The sequence below is a fragment of the Podarcis erhardii genome (assembly GCF_964252035.2).
Source record: "Podarcis erhardii genome assembly, chromosome: 17".
Classification (NCBI taxonomy): Eukaryota; Metazoa; Chordata; class Lepidosauria; order Squamata; family Lacertidae; genus Podarcis; species Podarcis erhardii.
In genome coordinates, this window is record NC_138515.1 from 12362692 (window position 1) to 12383279 (window position 20588).

The window sequence follows — 20588 nt, forward strand, 5'->3', positions numbered from 1 at the left end:
CTCCTCTGCCGTATTTTTCTTCACTTCCACACTATACTGAGCTGAGCAAATGTTCGACTTAGCATTCTGTTGTCCAAACCCAGACGGGCGGTCAAGCTCTCTTCTTGCTAATCAGTAGCTGTAAAAAGGTAAAGAGACCCCTGACCATTAGGTCCAGTTGTGACCGACTCTGGGGTTGCAGCATTCATCTCGCTTTATTGGCCAAGGGAGCCAGCGTACAGCTTCTGGGTCATGTGGCCAGCATGACTAAGCCACTTCTGGCGAACCAGAGCAGTGCATGGAAACGCCGTTTACCTTCCCGCTGTAGCGGTTCCTATTTATCTACTTGCACTTTGACGTGCTTTCAAACTGCTAGGTTGGCAGGAGCAGGGACCGAGCAACGGGAGCTCACCCCATCACGGGGATTCGAACTGCCGACCTTCTGATCGGCAAGTCCTAGGCTCTGTGGTTTAACCCACAGCGCCATCCGCGTCCCCTAACCAATAGCTGTAGCAAAGGGAAAAACCTTGGCTGTATAGCCTGTGGTTAGTGAAGAGAGAGCTGAACCACGTGGCCAAGTTTGGACGGCTCAGCGCGGCACCAGATTTGAAAAGGCAGAGGAGGAGCAAAAAAAGACGGCAAGCTTCTCTCTGGGAGCAGGCACACTTGGGGAGATAGAGGCACAGGAAGTGGGTGGTCCCTGTGTCTGAGAGGTTGGCCACTTGCCTGTCCTGGGCGGGGCTGCTCTCCGTCGTAAAGAACAGGTGCATAGGTTGGGGGCTGTCCTGGATCCATCTTTGTCACTTGAGGGTCAAGTAGCCTCATGAGACCAGGGCCCTGCAGGATTTAACCTCCTTCCGCAGGGCCTATAAGACAGAGCTATTCTGCCTGGCTTTCAATTTGAACATAGCCTGATCTTTTATTCCCCTTCCTTCCCTTCCCTTCCCCTTTTTATGAAGATTACCCGCTCTGGGATCCCACAGCTAATTCTCCTCGCTGGCCCAAATAGGACTAAAATTAAGCCAGCTATCCCTGGTGATCATCTAATGTTTATTGGATGGATTTCCCCCCTAAATTGACTTTTGAATTCTGAATTTATTGTTATTCACGTTTTATACTGTATTTTAAGCTGGTTTTTGTTGCCTCCATTAAATGTTTTAAATTTGTTGTTAGCTGTCTTGAGCCTGATTTTCTGAACCGGGAAGGGTGGAGTATACATGAAATAAATAAATAAATAAATAAAGCCTTTCAGTGGCGTGCGGTTATAATTTTTTTTGTAGGGGAACAGTTAGGGCCAGATGCTCCAGCTTGCAAAGGCAATTGGGAGGTCCGATGTTGCGGGTGTGACACCCCAACGTCACGTGCTTGAGCATCGCACCTCCCGCTCTGAGCTGGGCACAAGCTTCCCAGACCTTGGGGAGGAGGCGCCAGGCTTTAATACTTTAATACTCTAATTTAGGGGACTAGCCTAGTTCCCCTAGTCCACTGACTGCACGCCACTATACAGGGTAGATATGGACTGCAGCTAATTTTACGTGTTTACGTCACTTCCCAAACGAGACGTGGGAGCATAGTGGATGCAGAATAAATGGGAGTATGTACACAGCCTACATTTTCTCCAAAAGATGGGTTGAAAAATCTAGTCTCTTCCCAAGCACAAGTCTAGGAATCTTTATGTCTAAGATAATACTGCATAATAACATGGGGAGTGTGGCCTGCAGTTTCGCTCAGTTTATTTATTTAAAACTGCTGGTCATAACAAAACAGATCACGGAATACAGTAGTCTCCGAAAAGTGCTGAGAATTATTGCTTTCTTTTGCTAAGCTGTGCTTTTTACAAGTCGTCTCATAAAAGAAACTATGTGACTGTGAAAGCTGGATTCACCCAATATTTTTCCCGCCTCCTGCATTCATATGGACCTTGTTTCTCTCTGGTTTTTTTTTTTTACAAGAGTTTCCTCACTTGACTGCCGGCAGGGAACTCTTTATTTACTGCAGGCTACCAAATTTTGTGTGTGTGTGTGTGTGTTGCTTTATAAGGCTGATTAATATTCTACCTACAGCTTTTTAAATGTGTTTGTGGGATGGGGGGCATTATTGTTTTGTTTTAAGCTGCACTGGCTCCCGGTGGAGTACAGGGTCAGATTTAAGGTGCTGCTTTTGACCTTTAAAGCCCTTCACGGCCTAGGACCCTCGTACCTACGGGACCGCCTCTCCCGGTATGCCCCACGGAGAGCCTCAAGGTCTATAAATAGCAACACCCTAGAGGTCCCGGGCCCTAAGGAAGTTAGATTAGCCTCAACCAGAGCCAGGGCCTTTTCAACACTGGCTCCAGCCTGGTGGAACGCTCTGCCTCATGAGACCAGGGCCCTGCAGGATCTGATTTCTTTCCACAGGGCCTGTCAGACAGAGTTGTTCCGCCTGGCCTTTGGCTTGGAGCCAATTTGATTCCCTCCCTCCCTCTCTTTCTTTTTTCTTTTCCTTCTCCTCCTACGAGGAGGCTACATTTTAATATTTTAATGTTTAAATATTTTAATGTTGTATTTTAATTTTGTATTTAAGTTGTAATCATTCAACTTGTTTTTATTATTGCCTGTAAGCCGCTCTGAGCCCGGCCTTGGCTGGGGAGGGCGGGGTATAAATAAAAAATTATTATTATTATTATTAACTATTTACTTGCGTTTTTATCTTTTATTTTCATCCTGTGAACCGCCCTCAGTTCTTGTGATGAAAGGTAGTATATAAATCTAATAAATAACGACCACAACCACCAGGCAGTTTCAATCCTGCGGTGTAGTCTGCACTTCAATAGCACTGGGAATGCGCACAGCACATGTTGAAAACACATGACTAAACACATGATTAAAGCACATGACTTCTGCCGAAGAATCCTGAGAACTGTAGTTCCCCTCTTCACAGAGCTACAATTCTCAACACTCTTAACAAAACCACAGAATTATTAAGCGAAGTCGTGTGGTTTAAAAGTGCATTGACGGTGCTTTCCATGTATGGTGTGGATCAATGTTTGGTTAGCAAAAAGGTAAAGGACCCCTGGATGGTTAAGTCCAATCAAAGGCGACTATGGGGTTGCGGCGCTCAACTCGCTTTCAGGCCGAGGGAGCCGGTGTTTGTCCACAAACAGCTTTCTGGGTCATGTGGTCAGCAGGAATAAACCACTTCTGGCACAACGGGACACTGTGACGGAAACCAGAGCGCACAGAAATGCCGTTTACCTTCCTGCCACAGTGGTACCTATTTATCTACTTGGACTGGTGTGCTTTCAAACTGCTAGGTTGGCAGGAGCTGGGACAGAGCAACGGGAGCTCACCCCGTCACAGGGATTCGAACCACCGATCTTCCGATCGGCAAGCCCAAGAGGCTCAGTGGTTTAGACCACAGCGCCACCTGCGTCCCTCCTTTTGGTCAGCAGCACACTCTTAGCTAGAGAAGGGAACCATCATGACTTTGTAGTGATGCATTGTAGCACATAATTATACATTTAAGGGGAAAGGCCAAACCTCGAAGGGCAATCTCTTCTGTTACAAGCAACCGGCTGCAGAGCCGGTTTGGGCTTCTCCATGCAGTGGGAGATGTTGACTTGGGCTCTGTCCAGTAAGCATCTCAGCTGGTGATACTGCAGACCCTTGTTACCGCAGGAGGCTGAGCAGGGCGACATCTTGTCCACCGACCACCAGTAATCTGCAAGAACAGCAAAACATCCAGGTGAAAATATCTAACAGCGTTAGGTCTAACAGAGCTTATTGTAAAGGTAAAGGTAAAGGGACCCCTGACCATTAGGTCCAGTTGTGGCCGACTCTGGGGTTGCGGCGCTCATCTCGCTTTATTGGCCGAGGGAGCCGGCGTACAGCTTCCGGGTCATGTGGCCAGCATGACTAATCCGCTTTTGGCGAACCAGAGCAGTGCACGGAAACGCCGTTTACCTTCCCGCCAGAGTGGTACCTATTTATCTACTTGCACTTTGACGTGCTTTCAAACTGCTAGGTTGGCAGGAGCAGGGACCGAGCAATGGGAACTCACCACATCACGGGGATTCAAACCGCTGACCTTCTGATCGGGAAGTCCTAGGCTATGTGGTTTAACCCACAGCGCATCCCAACAGAGCTTATTAGTAGGTGTAAAAGCAGTAGACTTCTCAACCTATCTTTTTTTTTTTTTTGCATTGATATATTTCTTTGGTTATAGGTGGGCAAGTTTTTTTTTTACCCTCGAGGGCCACTTTCTCTTCTGGGTAAGCATACGAGGGCCGCATACTAGTGGTGGGCAGAGGCCGAAGTAGGTGCAGCAACAAATGTAAATTTTATCTTTGTAGAGTAGGTGAGTTTCTACACGGTGCACACACTCAACTCACCCTCTATCCTTCACCCAGACAAGAAAGAGGCATTTTCAGAGTCCATTAATGCACATTCCGTGATAGCCTTGTTCTGTGGAACTCGCAGCAGTTCCTTAGATTTCCAGATGTGATCCCATGTCCAAAAAGGTTGGGGAAACCTGACAGTCATTGCCATTTATTGTACGTTTTATTTTATTTGTTTTTTATCTTATATTTTGGAAATGTACATCCAGATTTTTTTCTTCCTTTAAATTTTTTGGGGGACCCCCAAGAGAGTGGGACCCTAAGCTATAGCTTGTTTAGCTTATACGTAAATCTGGCACTGTGTTTAGGTGCTCCAGTAATTCAAAAGTTGCTTTGGTTGGGTATGCTTAGCATTACACCGTAGGGTATAAACGTTTGATATTTGTGGACACCGGTCAAGTGTGTCCTCTTCTTTGAGTTTACTGAATCTGTTGGCAATATTCTAAAATCCATAATCTATTGCCCAGAAACTGACTGCTTCCACATGAAATTTGTATGCTGTTTGTTTGTGTGTTTGTTTAAACAACAACTGTATTACCTATGCCATTACACCAATTCCAAAAATCTAGAGGTGCAGTATTTACCTTGGACTGTCAGAGATGTTTTTTGTACAAGCAAGCCTGCCTCGTTCTGAGCCATGCAGCTGATTTCTCCTTGATAATCAAGGCTGATGTTCAGTATCTGAATAATCTCTCCAGACGACAACACATGGTGAGGCATGCTGAGGGGCTGACCAGCATGAAACCAGGTAATGTTAGGAGCGGGATGACCATTCACAGGGCAGCCTAAAAAAAAAAAGGACAGTAACATATCAAATCCCAGCAAACTTGGTCTCTGATAGCAGAGAACCCAAAGATAGCTCCATATTCTTGACTTAAACATTCATATCAGCATTGTCCTGTTCAATTCAAAATGGCCAGTGACATTCATACGAAGAGCAATAAAGATCATGAAATAGATCCTTTACAAAGCAATCACCAAATGGACGCTACCTACAAGAGAATAGCAGTAAGCTCTGAGCTGCTGGCTTCATTAGACTGGCCGCACTCCAGAGGCGGTTTTAGAGTACAGTCATACCTCGGGGTGAAGTTGCTTTAGTTTGAGCGACCCGGAAGCAATGGAACGCACTACCTCCAGGTTTCGCCGCTCACGCATGCGCAGACACTTGAAATGACATCACGTGCATGCGCAGAAGCGGCGAATTGCAACCTGCGCACACACAGACGCGGGTTGTGTTCTGCTCTGGATGAGAATGGGGCTCCGGAACGGATCCCGTTCGCATCCAGAGGTACCACTGTAGTGTGATTGGTTTGGCCGCACCGGGTGCCAACACCACAGGGTGTCGCACAGCAACAACGATGCAAAATGGAGTATGAGAGGGTCCCTCGACTGTTAGCGTTGCATAGGGCACCGCTGAAATTTGAGGGCCCCTGCCCACTCCTGACATCCACCGAGGATGGGGTCGGAATAATAAAGATGGCAAGGCTGGTGAGTCCCTGCAAATCATTACCAGTGGCGGAGGAAGCTGCTCGGGTGTCTGGGGCAGGGTGCCCAGTGGCGGGGTGAGCCATCCATAGGTGCAGGGCACACCACGGGGCCTCCAGAGTCTGCCTTCCTCCTCCCACTCAGCTGCCCTACAGCTGGGGGGGGGGAGGCAGCAGGCGGACCGTTTGAGCAGCGCAGAGCCTGTGCGCACACCAGCCACGGCTTCACTCTCAAGAGAGACGTGTGGCCCAGGTGTGCTGCAGGCCCTGCGGTGAGTGCCGCCTGGCATTTTGTCACCCCCCCCCCATAGTGGTGACACCTGGGGCTGTCCGCACCCACTGCACCCCCCTTCTTCCGCCCCTGATCATTACTACAAGGACCCAAATCAGTGGTTATTACCAGAAGTGGGCCCTGCCAAGGCCACCAGTTCTGGCACTCCCCAATTTATTGCATTACGTCCAGCCTTCTTTTAGGTATTACACATCTAAATTCCAAGGCAGGTCTTACAAAAACATCTGTGTTCTTTGCGGCCTGTTTTCTTTTAAAAAAAATTTTAATAATTTATTTTCAATGCAAAATTACAACAAAAATTACAAACATTGAATCCAAAATAAAACAGTACAAACAAGAAAGGAAAAAAAAAACCCCAAGAGAAAAAACACCACACAAAAAAACACACATCTACAAATAAAACCATATCATCATTCTAATCTAGTCATTACATACATATACACATATTGACTTCCTTCCTTTGTTCTAAGACCTCAAAATTTTTACTCTTTCTAAGTTGTTGTGTATACTGATGGTGTGTAATGTCTTTCTCCTGGGTTTTTATATCTCCATGTGTCAATCAAATTTTAGGTTTTCTACCATCTGAAAGAAGGTGTCTGGGAGTCTACCTTTTTTTTTGCTTTGGGGCCTGTTTTCATGAAGCCGGACTCTTTCGCTTGCACCATTTCCCCCCAGCTGATGGCTCTGAAGTGGGGACATGATACTTGCACAGACAACCGTAAGCCTTGGCTCCTGTGAAAGGTTCTGTGCACAGCAGACGAGGGTTCTTGCCTCCACAGCGTGCCGTGCCTGTAACTTTCGCATTGTGGCTAGGCGTGATCTGGCCCCGAGTGACTCCTAGTTTTTATGCATGTTGCAGATGGGAACAGAATGTATAAAAGTACATCCGCAGGTTCACAACAACTACACTGAAGGCCAAATTCAGTTTGTCCTCAGCCAATTTTTTTTCCCTTTTTTTCATCTCCTACAAAGTTCTGGGTTGCCAAATAAGTCAAGCCTTGTTCTCATCGCTATATATTTAATTTGCATCAGCTATTACTACCTCTTCCAAAACCAATATATAAGATAATGGAAATACCACGAAGTCAACAATGGGAAAATAAATAAGTAAAACTTGCCCCCTGTTCTTGCAGCATGTGCAGTGATACATTTTCCTATTTCTCTTTTTCTCTCTCTCACCCTTTCTGATATCTATGAAAGTAGTAAGTAACATGTATTGCTCACTTGCACCTGTGAGAGGAGCATCAATCACCCTTGACAGGCGAGATACTCTTCATAAATTCTTTAGTACAAAACATAGTATCTTGCACAGTGAGAATAAAATATAAAAAGATACTGAAGACTGACCTCTCATTCTGTGGACAGGAATATTAATCCTACCTAATGCATCTTATTGCTAGTAACTCTTATTCTGTATTTCCTATCTGTCATACATTTTGACTACTTTTTGCTCAAGACTCATCTAAAATAAAAGGCACAGCCTATGGAAGTAAATCAGCCTTTACATACCCATACCCATACCGTCCCAAGTGAAGCATGGGGATATATAGACCTTTTAAATATTCCACTGTTAAGTCACTTACAGAGGCTTCCCATTCTACCCCCTTTGCACTGAATAGACTACCAAGTTTGGTAAGTTTAAAAGAAGTTTACTTACAAACTCATTCAAGGTCAGAGTCCTGCGTTTTTCTACACAGCAGCAAGAAAAACTCAGGTAGAAAAACTTAAGTTTACAAAATGTGGCAAAAGCTTCTGAGCACACGGTCTGAGCTTGAAGCAGTCAAGCTCAGAAGTCCACTCTGATTGGGTTCATATGGTGGAAGAGAGCAAATAGCAGAAAAAAGGTAAAAAAACAACAACTTTACTAGCTGTTGGTTACAGGACATAAGGGGGCATGACCTGGTCAAGTCTCACACAACAGCTTACTCTATGGTCTTAACTCCTTCATGCATTTAACTGGAGCTACACATGGTAGCTATATGAGTCTACATTTCCCACACTGCAAATCTTGGGGGGTGGGGGTGTCATCCTGACTCTGTTGATTCTACCTTTTTATATATGGTTGTTGCCTTCCTGGCTCCACAAGTGATGACACTTGGTGAACTGAATTGGATTTCAAATAGAGGATGACGATGTTCTGTGTCTTGAATCAACAGACGCTGTGTGTGCACATCATGCATTTAAAGCACACACCCCCAATCCTGGGAACCAGACTTTGTTAAGGTGCTGGGAATTGTAGTTTTGTGAGGGGTAAACTACAGTTCCTGTGTGCTTTAAATGTATGGTGTGTACTCAGCCGAAGAGAGCGGGGCCCTGCAGTCTAGGTTCTCAGAAAGACGCGTTCTCTCCCAGGATCCCAAAGTTAGACTTGCAGAGTGCTGGCAGCCAGGCAAAACGAGCTCTGACTTGTGAACTGAACAAATATGATATGGAAGTCACCAGGGGAGAAGACAATAAATATGGAACAGCAGGATTTCCTTTTTACAGTTGACTGTACTTCTCTGGTCATTAAAAGCACACTTTACTAGCAAACTCTGCTGTTATTGTTTCATATCTCCCATGAATAGGGGCTTTTATTGCTTTTTTAAAAACTACTTGTACTGAAAGTCTGGGTCACAGACTGGACGCGAGTCAAATGGTACGGGTAGAGGCTGGTTTTTGCACTGCTCCATAAGGGTCAGATGAAGGGACCACATAACACCGGTCCTGAGAGATCTGCATTGGCTCCCAGTACGTTTCCGAGCACAATTCAAAGTGTTGGTGCTGATCTTTAAAGCCCTAAACAGTCTCAGCCCAGGATACCTGAAGGAGTGTCTCCACCCCCATTGTTCAGCCCGGACACTGAGATCCAGCGCCGAGGGCCTTCTGGCGGTTCCCTCATTGCGAGAAGTGAGGTTACGGGGAACCAGACAGAGGGCCTTCTCAGTGGTGGCGCCCACCCTGTGGAACACCCTCCCTTCAGATGTGAAGGAAATAAGCAGCTATCCTATCTTTAAAAGACATCTGAAGGCAGCCCTGTTCAGGGGAGTTTTTAATATTTAACGCTGTACTGTTTTTAACACTTGATTGGGAGCTGCCCAGAGTGGCTGGGGAAACTCAGCCAGATGGGCGGGGTATAAATAATAAATTATTATTATTATTATTATTATTATTATTATTATTATTATTATTATTATTATTATTACCTGGGGCCCTCCAACTGCTGCTGGACTTCAGCTCTGACCATGGGCTGGGGCTGATGGGACTTGGAGGCCAACAACACCAGGAAGGCCATAGGTTCTACATGCCTGCCTTAGAGCAGATTCACAGTCTGTGGAACCATTAGATCCCAGTTGTGCCTCTAAATGCCTAAGGGACTTCTGTGGCACAGAGCATCTTTCACTCCCCCCATCATCCCTGACCACTGCACCTGCTGGTTACAGCTGGCAAGAGCTGAAGTCTAACAACATTTGGAGGACCACAGGTTCCCCATCCCTGGTTTAGTGGCAAACCCCTTACGCAATTTTTTGGAGGGTTCGGAACCCTCCAAACTTGAAGCATGGGAAGTCCTATTAATTTTTTAAATATAATTTGGCAGAATATTTGGATTATTTGATATGTATATGTATATTTTGGAATATTTAATGTGATTTGATTGGATTGTTAAAGTGGAAAAATTAATAAAAATGAATAAAAGAAAACATTTTGGGGGGAGATGGAGCAGCAGGTCGCTTAAAAAAAAAGGGCTGATGTTAATCTTTAAAGCCCTAAAAGGCAGAAAATAATGCTTTGATGTACAGTCGTACCTTGGTGTTCAAACAGCTTAGTTCGCAAACGTTTTGGCTCCCGAACAGTGCAAACCCAGAAGTGAGTGTTCCGGTTTGCGAACTGGTTTTGGAAGCCGAACATCCAACACAGCTTCCGATTGGTTTCAGGAGCTTCTTGCAGCCAACCAGAAGCCACGCTTTGGTCTCCGAACATTTTGGAAGTTGAATGGACTTCTGGAACGGATTCCATTCAAGAACCAAGGTACGACTGTACAGTCAAACCTCAGGTTACAGACGCTTCAGGTTGCGTTTTTCGGGGTTACGGACTGCCGAAACCCGGAAGTACTTGAACGGGTTACTTCTGGGTTTCGGCGGTTGCGCATGTGCAGAAGGCCAAATTGTGCTTTGCGCATGCGCAGAAGCGCCGAATCGCAACCCGTGCGTGCACAGACGCGCCACTGCGGGTTGCAGATGCTGCAGGTTGCAAACGTGCATCCCGCACGGATCACGTTCGCAACCCGAGCTTCCACTGTACGTATAGGTTTTCTAACCTAAGTTGCTAATGATTCTGTTCTGATCTGACTGCCTCACCAAGTTCAGGGGAAGAGGAGAGATATAACGGGGCACCATCTATTGGTGGCAACAACAGGCTCCTCCAGATCCTTTTGTGACCTGAACTGCCTGCCTCACTTTTTCAGTGATTTGGCAGCTCAATGCAACTGCTGCCGTCATGTCTAGCACTTGACTTAGCTGTCACACCTCTCATATATGCACAAAAACAAAACAAAAATTGTATTTCCAGTGCAATGATAAAAAGAGCATCAAAATCCCCACCGCTCTGAAATCTTCCTTTTAACTTCTTGGAAAGGTCCACAGCCTTAAATATAAAACACTTAACATTGTACATTCTTTTTTTCCCCCAAATAACATACTTTTGGAAATCTTAAATGGGTCACTAATAAAAGTATGTGAAAACTGATGCTTTTCAAAATTGTTGAGGCAACTGTTTATAGGTCCCTGGTAACATATTAGAAAACAGAATACTAAATGCAGGAACTGGCATGCATGGCATTGATAACTTTATCTATATAAAACTATTCTAACAGTCCTAAGTGGTGGCTGCCATGGGTAGATTTACTGTCTTTGATTCAGTTTCCAAATATTTCAAGTGTTACTTATACCCCAGTTTCTCTTAAAACCTAGGAACTTGAAGCTTCATTCCAAACCCAGCAGCATCTCTGTTGCTGCATTATAAACGCTATCAAATATTCTTATACAGATTGCACACACATACATGAAATCACTGCACATCAGGAAGATTGGATTTCTGCTGATTCTTAGAAATCAATAGGACGTGTGGGGTAGGGAACACCAGGGATGCTTGTCAAATGTTTCCACTTTTCTCTGTGTAACAAGAATGGGTAGCCCTGAAGGAGGGTAGGTATCAAATTCCTATTTTGGCATTCTCACAGCTCAAGCCTACAGATGTCTACTCAAATGTAAGCCTACCAAGTTTAATGGGGGCTTGTTCTCAGGTAAGTGGGTAAAGGATTGAAGGGTAAAAGTAAGAAAAAACAATACCTATCTCAACCACCATTCTTTGCGGCTTCTGTATTTGACAGGTAATTAATCTACAGTTGCCATTTGCAATAACCCTCCAGAAACACGCAAGCATGAGCCATATAAGCAGATTATTTCCCATCTGTACAAAGAGAAGTCAGCATAGACCAACATTTCAAATTCCTTGGTCTATGGGATATTCATACAGAATTCCCAGTACACCAGGGAGCAGATTCGCAACTGGATCTCCCACCTTCTACTGAAAAAAGAGGGGGAAAACCCTACAAAAAGTTAAAAGCGACTACGGGTGTTTGGAGTTAAATTTTGGAGCAGCAGTATGGGTTGAGGGGCAGTTCTTTGGAATGAAGTCACTCTCCCACAACCCAAAGTTTCCATGAGCCCTGCTGGGAAGGGAGAGAAAAAAAAGTTGAACGTGGTAAATTCTAAACACCTGAACTTACCAATCAGCACAGAACTCCCTGGGCTGAGCACTTTTCTCGTTCCTGAAGGAGATGTTATCACAGAAGGAACGCCTGGTCCTGTGATGGATAACGCGGCTGCCATGTCTTCCAAACGATGAGGGAATTGTGGCGGGTCTGGGAACACATTGAAAAGCCTAAGATACGACAAGGAAGCCTCTTAACCAAGACAGTTAATTCCTGACGTTCTTTAGTACCACTCGTGGTATTGTTTGCCACACTAAAATGTGAGCTTTCTCAAACGGGACTTATATCTATTTTCTGACTGGGGGAATAAGGAGGGTAAAACATTAACAAGACAACAGGCCTAATGAGCGACATCGTGAACAGAACCATTTTCAACGTCGGGAAGTGGAATCCTAACAAATACAGTGGGATAGCCGGCAGATGGACAAAACTAAGCTAAGATACACAGGTGAGTCTATGGCCCATAATTAATCTGTGGAACTCAGGGTTGCAGGATATGTTTGATGGTCACAAGAAAAACTTTTTTAAAAAAATCAAGTCAAATTCACAGAAAACTGGTTTAGTAGGGGATTCTAGTCAAACATAATAGTAATAGTAGTAGGAATAATAATAATATTGATTGATTGGTTATACCCCGCCCATCTGACTGGATTGCCCCAGCCACTTTGAGTGGCTTCCAACATATATAAAAACATAATAAAACATTAAACATTTTAAAAAAGCTTCCCTATACAGGGCTGCCTTCAGATGTCTTGTAAAGGTAATATAGTTGCTCATCTTCATGACAACTGATGGGAGTAGGGTCCACAGGGTGGGTGCCACTACCGAGAAGGCCCTCTGCCTGTAGCTTTACTTCTTAATAATAATATTATACTAATGATGGTCTATCTCTGACTATTAGATGTGGGATAATAAAAACAGAAGGGGTACCATTATTTATCTGATCATGATTCTCCTGAGGATATCTCTCAGTAGAAAGAATCCTAAGCTTCATGGATTTGTCTGCCCAGCATAAACATGTCTAAGTCACCCTGGCAACACGGAGTTTTCCAGATGACTTCAGGGGTTGACGAATCTCTTAATTCAGAAACTTTCCCATTCAGAGCTTTTTGAAAATTATAATCAGTCCCCTTAAGTTGATTAAAGGCATACTCATCATTCAATGACTTCTGCCTCAAGTTATTTGCCTGCACAAAGGGGCCACTCGGATTGTGTTGCCTGTTATCAGTTCAGGCACAACATTTTTCAGTCGAGTCAGTTCACACATCCAAGTGCACCAAGTATAACTGGTACAGTGGTACCTTGGACAACTTGGAAACCAAACACTGCAAACCCGGAAGTACGCGTTCCGGTTTGCAACTTTTTTTGGAAGCTGAATGTGCTCCGTTTTGAGTGTTATGCTGAGCTCTGTCTGTTTTTGCTATTTATTTTGCATTTTTGTTTTTGCAACTTTTTTGTTTCGTTTTTGTGACTGTGTGGAACCCAGTTCAGCTACTGATTGATTGATTGTGTGACTGCAGTACATTGTTTATTGCTTTCATTTTATGGATCAATGGTCTCATTAGATAGTAAAATTCATGTTAAATTGCTGTTTTTGGGGTTGTTTTTAAAAGTCTGGAACGGATTGATCCATTTTGCATTACTTTCTATGGGAAAGTGTGCCTTGGTTTTGGAACGCTTTGGTTTTGGAACGGACTTCCGGAACAGATTAAGTTTGAGAACCAAGGTACCACTGTACATGCAATGTGTGAACCAGCCTTTGCACAAACAACAGGGTTTGAGAAGTCTCTGTTTCTAAAGGTGACGCCAGAGACAGAAGGGGAATTTCTGAGTTCCGTCCGCATGCTCTGCCCTGGAAGCTTGGGTCAGCAGGGGTTTAAAAACAAGCAAAGCATCGAGTCCTGAAAAATGAGGTCTGCCATGGGTACTTTCGTATGAGTTGGGAAGCATCAATTCGCCCCGGCCTCTCTAGAATGTGCACACTCCATTAGCAAATCTACAGTAGCATTTGCTCAACCTAGCCTATCTTTCAGCTCTCAAGCAGCAGGGAGTAAAAATGGCACAAACGTGTTATTAGGAAGGAAAATCCATCAGCAAGCGCCATAAATCAGCCCTAGGAACACATTTCCACTCATGCTTTGGGCCTGACCATGTCACTCCAAATCACCCAGCTAGACTCAAACTGCCTGCTATCGTGAAACACAAGACAAAGTAAACTTCACCCTTCGGTGAACTGAGTCCCTGTTTTGTGTGCGCTTTTAAAAATACAGGGCTGAGTTTGGTTTTTGCATCTGTCAGTGAGGTGTGAAATTGGTCCGTGTCACTTTGTGATTTACCACAGGGCTTGCTTCTCCAGTAAGGAGACCGTGATAGAGAAGCAGGAGGAATATATTGCCTTCATTTAGGGAAGCCTGTTCTTGGAGAAGGGCCCGTTTCTGTCCTCGGCACGAAAAGCTGGTGTAATATTAAATTCTCAAGTATCAGCTCAGTGGAAGTAAGTTCAGGAGTGCCATTTCAGACTCAGTAAGGAGGCAAATATATTTCACTAGAGGTTGGTATTGGGTGTATCCTTGGGAAATTCTTACCCCAATTAAAAGGCCCACTGTTTGATGCACTGAGGCAAGGAAAGCAATGCCTTTAAGGGTATTTGTCGACATTTCTCTTTTAACAATATAGCAATAGCTGTCATTTAACCAAAGCAAGCTTACCAAGTCAGTCACCTTTCATTTTTAAGCGAAGAAATTTGAAACACTGGCATACATATCTAATACACAAGGCATTTTAGCTATGATGACTACAGCCACCTAATGCATAGAACCAGCACACAGGCCACAAGTCAAAGGTCCTCCTGAGGAGAAATCAAATGTGGTCTGAAGTGCAAGAAAGGGAGGGCACTGGTCCCTTTCAGGCCTGGCTCTACTGTTAGGCAGAGTGCAATGGCCACCTCAGGCGGCAGATGTCGGAGGGCAGGAGGCAGTGGTGAGGTGTTGCAAGAGAGAGAGAGTGAGAGCTGTGTGTGCACCACAGAGAGATGGACAAATCTGTCAATATTGGCTTCTCTCAGTTTGTAATTTCAAAAAAGTATTTAATTCAGTTCTCTGCATTTCCACATCTTTCCTTTTTTTTAAAAAAAAAAGAGTATCTTGAAAATTCACCAGGGTTTTAGTTTGGCTTTCTCCCAATATACACAATTTTGAAAGAAATTTAGCCTATTTCAAGGCAACATTCCCTGATGCAATGCATTTTTGTAGCTCATTTGCACCAATATATGCATCTTTGTCTACACCTTACCCTAGTTTATGTACCATTGTACACATGACTTGGGTGGAGAGCTGTGTTGCAAAATTCAGAGGAGTGCAAATTTTGAAGTTATTGTTCTGGAGAAAGCAGATTAGACAGGTTTGCCTTTAAATGTGAACCGAACTGAATTTCTCCATCCATCTCTAGGGTCACACGGCATATTCTGCACTTCCTAAGTGAGGATGCTGGCCTCAGACTTACTTAGGATTCAATTACCAGCCAGTCTGGCTTTGATACATGGAATTGTGGTGTGTCCTTTCATACCCCCCAAATTGTGGTGTGTCTTTACATACCCTGTAAATATGGGACTGTCTCTGGAAAACAGGGGCACTTGTAAGATCTGTCCTTCATATCAGGCAGCAAAAAGTATTAGGTAAGCCCTGTGACCAGTGGCACTTAAGTGCTCAACACTTAAACTCGCTGTGTTTTATGTTTCACATATAACATTAAACCAGTGCTGCTCTCCACCTCAGTATTTCGTATGAAAAAGGTTTGCAACAATAGTCCAAAGACCTTATTTACAACATGAATCCAACCTATCACCAAGTAGGTATTTCACAACTGCACACCTAACGCTAAATTTTGAGACTGCTTCTGTACGCTGTCTAGCTTCTGGAAGTCAAAACCTCTGACAGTTCCTCTCTCGTAACCCTACTGAGGTCCAAACTACACAAGATGTTAAATATGTGTCTGCCTCTGTTTGCATTGTGAGGGAATTCCCCATTGATACTACCCATATATATTGCATTCCCCTCTCCATGCCTGTCCGCTTCCTGTTCTTATGCTCCCAATGTCAGCTGACACCATCTGCCTATTTAAAACACCTGTTCTTCCAAAGAAACTACTCTACCCTGAACTTAAAAATGCTGGTGGTCAGCAAAAGAGGTTCAAAGACTGACTCAAGGCAAATCTTTAAAAATGTAGTATAAACACCAATAACTGGGAAACACTGGCCTGCAAGCACTCCAATTGGAGAACAGCCTTTACCAAAGGTGTCATGGACTTTGAAGACACTTGAACTCAGCATGAAAAGGGAGAAATGTGCTAAGAGGAAGGCATGTTTGGCAAATCCACACCGTGACCAACTCCCACCTGGAAACCTATGTCCCCACTGTGGAAGGATGTGTGGATCCAGAATTGGCCTCCACAGTCACTTACGGACTCGTTTTTAAAACCATGTTAATGGAAGACAATCTTACTCGGCTACGAGGGATCGCCAAAGAAAAGAAGAAGAAGACGACTTTGAATATCGTGACTGGTTTGGCCCTGCACCCCTCACTTTTATATAATGGCAATACTGCTGTTGCTCTCTGAAGTACATGTGAAGAAACCTTGGCAAGAAATGTTAGCTCTTTAAACGACAGTGTAAATTTAAGCTTACCCAGAACAAGAAGCTGAGTGCTTTCGGTAATCTGCCCACGAATGTTGGCTGCCCTGCAGGAGTATAAGCCTTGATCCGAGAGAGAAACATTTTCAATCTGCAGTGACCCATCCTGCAGGTAATGACCAGGGGCCAGCTTGATTTTATTCCTGAACCAGGTGAGTTCTGCTTCAGGCACACCTGTTAAGAGAATATATTAAAATAAAATCCTGAGAGAGAGAATCTGCATTCTGTACACTCTGCAAAGGTGTTGCTGAGAAAAGCTGATGTTACATAGGTTGGTTATTTATATATATATATATTTTGCCAAAATCCCAGTCTATCTCACACACATTAACTTGTTCTGAGAAGAATAAAAGTACTTCACTCATTCATTCATTCAATGTACACATTATCCTTCAGTGAAAAGGATCACAGCACAGCTCACAATGTATTTAAAAGAAGGTTAAATACAAATCAGTAAAATAAAGTATGCAAAAACATGCAAATTAAAACTCAGAGTTTAAAGCAGGCTTCCTCAACCTCAGCCCTCCAGATGTTTTTGGCCTACAACTCCCATGACCCCTAGCTAGCAGGCCAGTGGTCGGGGATGATGGTAATTTTAGTCTCAAAACATCTGGAGGGCCGAGGTTGAGGAAGCCTGGTTTAAAGTTATCATATCCAAGCAGCAATTGCCAGTACAAACACCCCAAAGTCTAAGTGAATAAATCTTAGTAAGTCTTAAGTTGTCTATGAAAACTCATCAACAAGGTGGGTGCACCTCTAATGGAAGTGAGTTCCACAGATGGGGTGTCAGCACAGGTAAGATATTCAGTACAATGGTACCTCAGGTTACATATGCTTCAGGTTACATACACTTCAGGTTACAGACTCCGCTAACCCAGAAATAGTGCTTCAGGTTAAGAACTTTGCTTCTGGATGAGAACAGAAATTGGGCTCCCACGGCGTGGCAGTAGTGGGAGGCCCCATTAGCTAAAGTGGTGCTTCAGGTTAAGAACAGTTTCAGTTTAAGAACGGACCTCCAGAACAAATTAAGTACTTAACCCAAGGTACCACTGTACTTAGAAAGGCTACACCAGTATCTTGAACTGGGCCCAGTAGTGCAAAGGCAATTCCTTCAAAATGAGTGTAATATGATTCTAGTTTGAGGTCTAGTTCTCAGTACTCTTGCAGCCACAATCTGCACCAGCGGCACCTTATTTTATATTTATTGCTATTTCAGTTTGTATGCCCTCTTTCCCACATACGTGTGTCCAACATGGCTCACAACATGGCGGCAAGAAAGAAGAAGAATACATGATTACAGTAACAGTCTAAATCAGGCACCCCCAAACTCTGCCCTCCAGATGTTTTGGGACTACAATTCCCATCATCCCTGACCACTCGTCCTGTTAGCTAGGGATGATGGGAGTTATAGTCCCAAAACATCTGGAGGGCCAATTTTGGGGATGCCTGGTCTGAATCCTAAATCATTTCAAAACATGGCTATCCAAATAAATAATTCATTTCAATAATACGGACATAACAACATCTTGATTTTTAATCATTAAAATATATCCATTGATATCAGTTGGTTAAACTGACTGTCTTCAAGGGTTGCCCCCATGTCCCCGTTGCAGTAATCCAGACTAATTACTATGTGGACATAATGACATTGGAAACTCCCTTATTCTAAGTCGGACCATGGTCTTTCTACACTGACTCAGGGCTTTCAGACAAACCCTACCAGGAGTTGCCAGGGAGTCAACATTCTGCAAATCTTGGGGGTATCTCCAAACATACAGAGATCTCCCCCTTGATTCTCCATGAAGCCATTTTGCATATAAAGTCATTGGCGCCGCCACTCCAAGTTCAATATTAGAAGGAGTGATAATGTAATGGAGAGACGGAATCAAGAGCATATTTGCAGCATCTTCTCCAAACACAGACAGAGCTCAGGCAGGCGTGGACAATTATCCAATACTTCAGTCTAATGCTACCCTAGCCAGGTACATCCTATTCTGTAATAGACACTTCTAATCTCAATCCCAACGGCTGTACAAGTTTCAGGTAGTGAACAAAAACCAAATCGCCACATCCACATTTCTTTTCTGGAGCTGGCGTGCTGCCTGGGCTCACGTGAAACCAAATCCTAAAATCATGACTCTGATCCATGGTTCTGCAAAACAACAAAGGGGAATTTTATTCGGATAAAAGTAAGGGCTTAAGGATTTGGATGCAAAGTGTTTCTGCTGCAATCTGCAGCTGCGTTCAGAACAGAACAGAATATAGCTCAGTGCTTCTATAACTTTGATCACCTGCACAAAAGAGTTACCCGCTGCTGCCTTCAAGGTGAACAGAGAAGAATCGAAACCAAATGTCCCACCTGCATGGAGTAAATGTCATGGGAAAGCGGCGAGAGAGAGAGAAAGAAGAAACAGCAGTGAGCAGCCCCTAAGCTTTCCTATCCTTCTTACGTGAGCCTTATTCCAAAGAAATAGGCAATGAAACCGAGAACATGGCGATCTGGCAAAAACTTCAAGATGTGCAATTTAGGACACAGGTGCAGAGAGGCCGACAGAGTCGCCATACAATCGCAGCAGCAGTAGGGGGAGCAAGAGCATTTTCCGAATCTAAGTTTTGTGTTTTCTTTTACTGCATTATGCATCTGTCATCTGCAGTGCTTGATGGAAATAAGGCTTAGAAAAGGGAGAAGACATTAAAGAGAGAGAGAGAGAGAGAGAGAGAGAGAGAGAGAGAGAGAGAGAGAGAGAGAAACATTAATAAGAAGCCATGCAATCTTCAGAGTGAGAAGATTAAGGGCCATGTAGCCAACTGGAACGCAGGTGGCTCTGTGGGTTAAACAACAGAGCCTAGGACTTGCCAATCAGAAGGTCGGCGGTTCGAATCCCCACAACGGGGTGAGCTCCTGTTGCTCGGTCCCAGCTTCTGCCAACCTAGCAGTTCGAAAGCACGTCAAAGTGCAAGTAGATAAATAGGTACCGCTCCGGTGGAAAGGTAAACGGCGTTTCCGTGTGCTGCTCTAGTTCGCCAGAAGCGGCTTAGTCATGCTGGCCACATGACCCGGAAGCTGTACGCCAGCTCCCTCGGCCAATAAAGCGAGATGAGCGCCGCAACCCCAGAGTCGGCCACGACTGGACCTAATGGTCAGGGGTCCCTTTACTTTACTAGCCAACTGGAACAGGGACTATATTCAAAATGGCACAGGTGGAAGTAATTTTTTTAAAAAAAATTCAAGGACTATCCTTCAATGGGCTGTATTACTCATCAAGTAGAAAAATATTTCCTAAGCATTTTTCCGCCGCACCATTATTTGCTAGACTTTTAGCTCTTTCTTCCCCTTGGGAGCTCAGAGCAGCTTCCACTGGGCTCCCCATCAGGCCCCCATCTGAGGCAGTGCCCAGGGCCAGACCTCCATGCAGTGTGATCCTAGCCATGTCTACTTGGAAGTAGGCCCACTGACATCACTGCACACTCTCACCATCTGTGCATAAGTTTATTGTTCTAGCCAATAGCCATGACAAATATGAGGGAACTGTTAGACCAGGGACGGGGGAACTTTTTTTTCTCTTGAAGGTCGCATTCCCACATGAGTAATCTGCTAGGGATCACATGCAGGTGATGAGCTTAGCCAGAGCCAAAAGTGGGCAGAGCAGTGGCGTAGCGTGGGGGGTGCAGGGGGGGCCAGCCGCACCGGGCGCAACATTTTGGGGGGGCGCGCTCACACTCGCAGCTCTCTGCCCCTACCTGGCTCACTCACTCTCTCTCACTGCAGTGCTGGCTGTGCGAATCCGATCCGAGCTGCCGGGTCGCTGCCCACTGTGGAGGGGGAGGGTGCCAGGCGTGCATTGCGGTGCGGAGCGGAGCGAGAGCGAGGGAGGGATTATCTGGGGGAGGGACAGTGCAGCGGCTGCCCAGCGCAGCACTGAGCGCGGGAGAGAACCACACCCGACCAGCCCAGGCAGCAGCAAGAAGAAGCTGGCAGCGGCGGCAGGTTAGGGGTTAGAGGCGCAAATTACTTGCCT

General features: G+C 44.8%; 1 protein-coding gene across 1 annotated transcript in view; it reads right to left on the bottom strand.

Annotated features, from left to right (window-relative positions):
* Positions 1-20588, bottom strand: part of ADAMTSL1 (ADAMTS like 1) — a 256986-nt gene that overhangs the window by 16754 nt on the left and 219644 nt on the right. Inside the window, exons 22-25 of the mRNA XM_081844758.1 lie at positions 16564-16743; positions 11898-12032; positions 4939-5139; positions 3498-3678 (exon numbers count right to left, since the gene is read on the bottom strand). Coding sequence (XP_081700884.1) covers positions 3498-3678; positions 4939-5139; positions 11898-12032; positions 16564-16743 — 697 coding nt within the window. The remainder of the gene's footprint in view (positions 1-3497; positions 3679-4938; positions 5140-11897; positions 12033-16563; positions 16744-20588) is intronic.